Genomic DNA, 4,460 nt, shown 5'->3' with positions numbered 1-4,460 from the left:
GAGTAAAGTGGTGTGGAAGAGTTGAGGAAGCAGCTTTTGAAATTCTAAAGCTGATGTGTAGGTTTTGTTCCTCTTGGATTTTTAAAAGCAGGTATGTCATCCAAGTTAACTTTCTTCAGCAAGTAACAAGATTGTCGTCCTTCCACTGATGCTCTGTATTTTAACAGAGGTATTTGATGGTGCTGGAAAGGAGCAAGATGCAGAATGAGTTTGAGAGAAGTGATTTAAAGTGGGAGCACAGATGGTTGATTCCTAAAAATCAAAAAACGGATGTTTTGTTTTGTAGGAAAATGAAATCTAATCCTATTTGAGGGTCAACAGGATAAATACAAAGAACTAAATACAGATGTAGATACATATATACATATATGCGTGTATATATATATATATATATATATATATGTATAACCCCGCCCCCCGAAATCTATGAAGCAGGACTGATTGGTGCCATAGCCCAGGCAGCCTGTGGATCTAATTGCCTGCCTGTATTCAGCCCTTGCCTGGATGCCAGGGGAGACGTCTCTGGATTTGTCTCCAGACAGCTTTCCAGGGATGATCCTGCTCCTTTCCTGGTGCCCCAGAGTGCTGCAAGCCCCCCGTCCTGGGGCCATGGTGATGCCTGCCGGGGCCTTTAGGGTCCCCCCTAAAGGGCAGACAGGGCTTGACTGCAAGCTTCCTTGGAAGCTGGAGGCAGGTGAATATTGGCCACCTTCTTCTTTCCCGCTGCCCTCCGTGCTCTTGCAAAGCCTGCTGGGGCACTGGGGCTCTCCATTGCAGGCAGTCTGGAGCTGCCATGCAAAGCCATCTCTCAAGGAGTCCCCAGGTCTCAGGTGCAACCTCAAGAAAATGACACAGCAACGTGTAGAAAACGTGAACTTTATTCACTTGACTACTTCTAAAATCTACAATCCAACGTTACTAGAAGACTATGGGGTAAGAATCTTAAGGCTAAGAAACTTCAATGCTTCAACTGTTTAGAACTGAACACTAAGGGAAAGGTCAACTTCTTGGGGGAAACGTGGTGGGGAATCGAACAACAACAGGGGTGTGGCTAACTTGTAAGGTGGGGAACGTCGCAGTGCCTGGGCTGGGCACTGGTCACCCGTTCCCCGTAAGGTTCTGTAGCTGGAGCGCGACGCTGGAGGTCAGAGCTGTGGGGAGGTGCGGAGTCTCCTGTCACTGCCCTCTTTTGCCGCCATCTTGGTGGTTGGTTGAGGGCTGTCGCGAAGGAGCAGCCGCATCAGGTCGCGGTTGTCCATCAGCAGCTGCATCAGCTCCGTGGGACAGCCCTGTCTTCGATGGCGGCGGGGCCCCGCACGGCCCGAAGGGCTCTGGAGATTCCGCTGCAAGGCAAAGCACAGGGATCCCCATGGAAGAGGCAGAGGGGCAGAGCGGGGCCGGCACCTGTGGGGCTGCCTTTGGCCTGGGAGACAGAGACTCGGGCCCAGTTGGGCTGGGCTGGCCCGGGGAAGAGGCTGCAGCAGGCAGAGCTCTGCCGCCTCTGCTTGGTGCTGTCCATGGAGCTCAGCCCCTGGGCCGCATTCCCCAGCCAGGAGCTCAGGCCCCTTCTGCCGCAGGGCATTGGCCAAAGGGTGCCCAAGAGGCCCTCAAGGTCTGCCCCATCCCGCCTGCCTGACCCCCCACCCCCCTCCTCACCTCTCGCCAGCGTCTCTGAATTCTTTTTCCGAGCGACCATCCCATGGCCATTCCTATGATGAGCAGGTCGATGAGCAGGAATGTCCTGGCCGCCCACCGGATGCGCTCAGGGTCCGACTCGTCCAGATGACAATCCTCCAGAAGCAGAGGAGAGGCATCCGTGCTGCGCTCAGGTTTGCTCACAGGGTCGAGGGGATGAGCCAAGAGCAGCAGCACGTAAAGCTGCAGCAGCGCGGAGGAGCCGTGAGCAGCCATAGTGCTCTGCCAGCAGCACCGAGGCTCTGGGCGTCTCTCTGCGAGCAGCTGTGCCTGGGCACTGGGGCGCAGCAACAGCTGGGGACAGTTGCCAGCCAGCGTGCCGTCCCCAGAGGCTGTGATGTCACAGAAGCACAGAACGCCCTGGCTGCAGAGAGCCCTGAGAGAATGTTGAGTCCAAGCTGGGAGCCATGGCGGCAAGCATGGCCAGCAGAGCGGGGCCCGAGCGCTGCGGCCTGGCTTGCCTTGCACCCGTGCCACAATGATGACTCCAGCAGCCCCTGTCAGGCCATTGCAGTATCTGATGGCCCACGCTGGGCACAAGTTCTTCCCAATGGCCAGCGTAAACCTCCCTTGGCCCAGCTTCCAAGCCTTGTTGGCATCTGCTCTCTCTTGTCCTTGCCCACCTGGCTGGCGCTGCCGTGTTGCTCGCTGGCCTGTCTGTGGGAGAAGAGGCTGTGCCAATGAGTGCTGCTCAACTTGGAGGCCATTCAAAGGAGGATTTGATTGTGCCTGCTGTGGGAAGAAGGAATATGCGTGCACATGGCCACTTCCCATAGGTTTTACCCCAGATTTTCATGAGCAGCTGTCCTAGTGAAAGTCAAGTCTGTTTTAGTGAGTATTTGAGGGCTTCCAGAGCACAGTGCCATCTCAGGGGAATTCTGCTGGTTGAGTTCTACTGAGGCTTTGAGATGAGTTGCAAATCCTGAAAATGTTCTCCTTGCCCAGGTAGTAATTTCACAGTTTAGACTCTGGGGATATTGATTGCTCAGTGTTGAGGACCTCATGTAACTTTCAGCCCCAGAAACTTTCAACCTCCAGTGATTGTCCTTGAGACAAAACCATTTGAAATCTTTTTTTCTGTGGACAGGAATTGCTTCGGTGTTACTTCACATCATCCATTAAAAATTTGATGCCTGGAACAAATCCCGAGTGCTGTGTGATTTCCTTGGTCGTGTTCTTTGGAATGGCTTCCCCCTCATTTTGTGAAGCTGGCCCCAGAAAGGTCATAGATGGGTGAGAAGTTCTGAAAGGCCAAGTGGTGCAGATCTTTGCCTCCTGTTTCGAGGTCTGCGGTGAGCTGTGAGTCCAAGAGCTGATCTGACGTGATGGTGAAAACACAGTTGTCGTGGTTTTAAAGCAGTAACTGAAAAAATACTAGAAAACTTACTTATTTCTTGCTGTGAGATATGGATTAGAGCAAGAGCAAAACAGGCTTAAAACTTAAAAGGAATAAAGAAAGTTTATTCACAAAACTACAAGAATAAGAACACCAGAATAAACTTTCAGAAAACCCTTTTATCCCGCACTACCCAGCATTCCCTTGTTCACATGACAAGATAGAGACAAAAGACTTTGGAACTTTGGTGTTTAAAACAGTCCCAATTCTTGCTAGAGTCTCTTTATCAGTGTTTGTATAGAAACAGAAATCTTCTTCTGCTAATCTATGGAGTTTCTCACAAGAAAAATATTTCTGTTATAGTTTTCTATTTGTTTGATGCCAGCTGCCCGGAAATCTGCCATGAGTTCACTCCTCCCATTTCACATCACTCTGAGGTGTGTATGGGCCATGAGTCCTCTTCATCTGTCTCTGTGAGCTTCGCAGGAAAACAGTTTTCTCATTGCCCTCAAGGCCTCAAATCTTCACTCCACTCTGTTCCAGCGCCTCACTGTATCACAATTACTCTACTTTTTACTCAAAATCCACACTTTGAACACTCCATGCTTCCCAATATACTCTGTCATGAATTAAAGGAGTTTTTTTCAGAACATGGTTGTCCATCTCCATAGCTTTAAGAGAAAAATATTTCAGCTTATAAAGCATCTCCTTATTCTCTCTTCCCTATCTAAAACTTAAGCCTTGTTTTTGTCCTATATTTTTCTAATACTAAAAAAAAAAAAATCTGTGTTTTTCTAAAAGTGAAAAAAAAAAATAAAAAAATAAAGTAAAGAGTAGAAACAGAATAATATTTCTGAGAGGCAGGACATTTTTTAGTTTGTGTTGTCCGATGGAACAACAGCCACTTGAAGAAATTCCATATAGTAGAACATGTCACATTTGTCAATTTTAACCTGAAATTTATTAACAGGAATGTCTGTACTACGAACATGTGTTAAGTATAGGAATATATTGCATGTTTTCCTACTTGTAAGAAGTAAATTTCTGTCTTTACAAGCTAACACCATTAATTTCAGCTCTTAGTTATTCCCATTGCATATTCTTTTAAACAGACTTAATCAGACAAATTTTGTGTTATTTAGCAAGTAATGCTTGGTTATTACTACAAGTTCTTGAAGTCATAACACTTAAAATTGCAGTACATATATATTATTCTTACTATGATGATGTGAGTTGGCTGCTAGTCATTTAACTATATATAAGGTCTTACTATTTCTTAGTGCAATTACTTAAAATAAGTGTCTTGGAAATTGTTTTTATTTTTAGATTTAAAACTGTTCTTACTAAAGTTGATTTGTTAAAGATTGGACAATGTATATTTAATAATTAATGTTCCCCAGTGATATTTATTGTCAGTCAGGATTCACTT

The 4,460-nt window shown here is 47.0% G+C and overlaps 1 protein-coding gene across 1 annotated transcript; it reads right to left on the bottom strand.

Moving 5' to 3' along the window:
- Window positions 1-860: 860 nt before the first annotated feature.
- LOC147653755 (uncharacterized) lies at window positions 861-3,854 on the bottom strand. The gene is made up of 2 exons (XM_086885320.1): window positions 1,657-3,854; window positions 861-1,343 (listed from the first exon to the last, which is right to left on the bottom strand). Exons 1-2 carry the CDS (start codon window positions 2,467-2,469, stop codon window positions 1,146-1,148), a joined length of 1,011 nt encoding a protein of 336 aa, XP_086741446.1. The 5' UTR covers window positions 2,470-3,854; the 3' UTR covers window positions 861-1,145.
- Window positions 3,855-4,460: the final 606 nt, after the last annotated feature.

This window comes from Cyanistes caeruleus, chromosome 4 (genome assembly GCF_971803275.1).
Source record: "Cyanistes caeruleus chromosome 4, bCyaCae1.hap1.1, whole genome shotgun sequence".
In the NCBI taxonomy this organism is placed as follows: domain Eukaryota; kingdom Metazoa; phylum Chordata; class Aves; order Passeriformes; family Paridae; genus Cyanistes; species Cyanistes caeruleus.
The sequence above is the reverse complement of the archived record's forward strand: the minus strand, read 5'-3'. Positions and strand labels throughout refer to the sequence as shown.

Coding starts and splice junctions, on each gene's coding strand:
- LOC147653755 (XM_086885320.1), bottom strand. CDS start 2,469: ATGGGAAGTGGCCATGTGCACGCATATTCCTTCTTCCCACAGCAGGCA. Junction 1,344..1,656: donor TTCAGAGACGCTGGCGAGAG/GTGAGGAGGGGG, acceptor TTTGCCTTGCAG/CGGAATCTCCAGAGCCCTTC.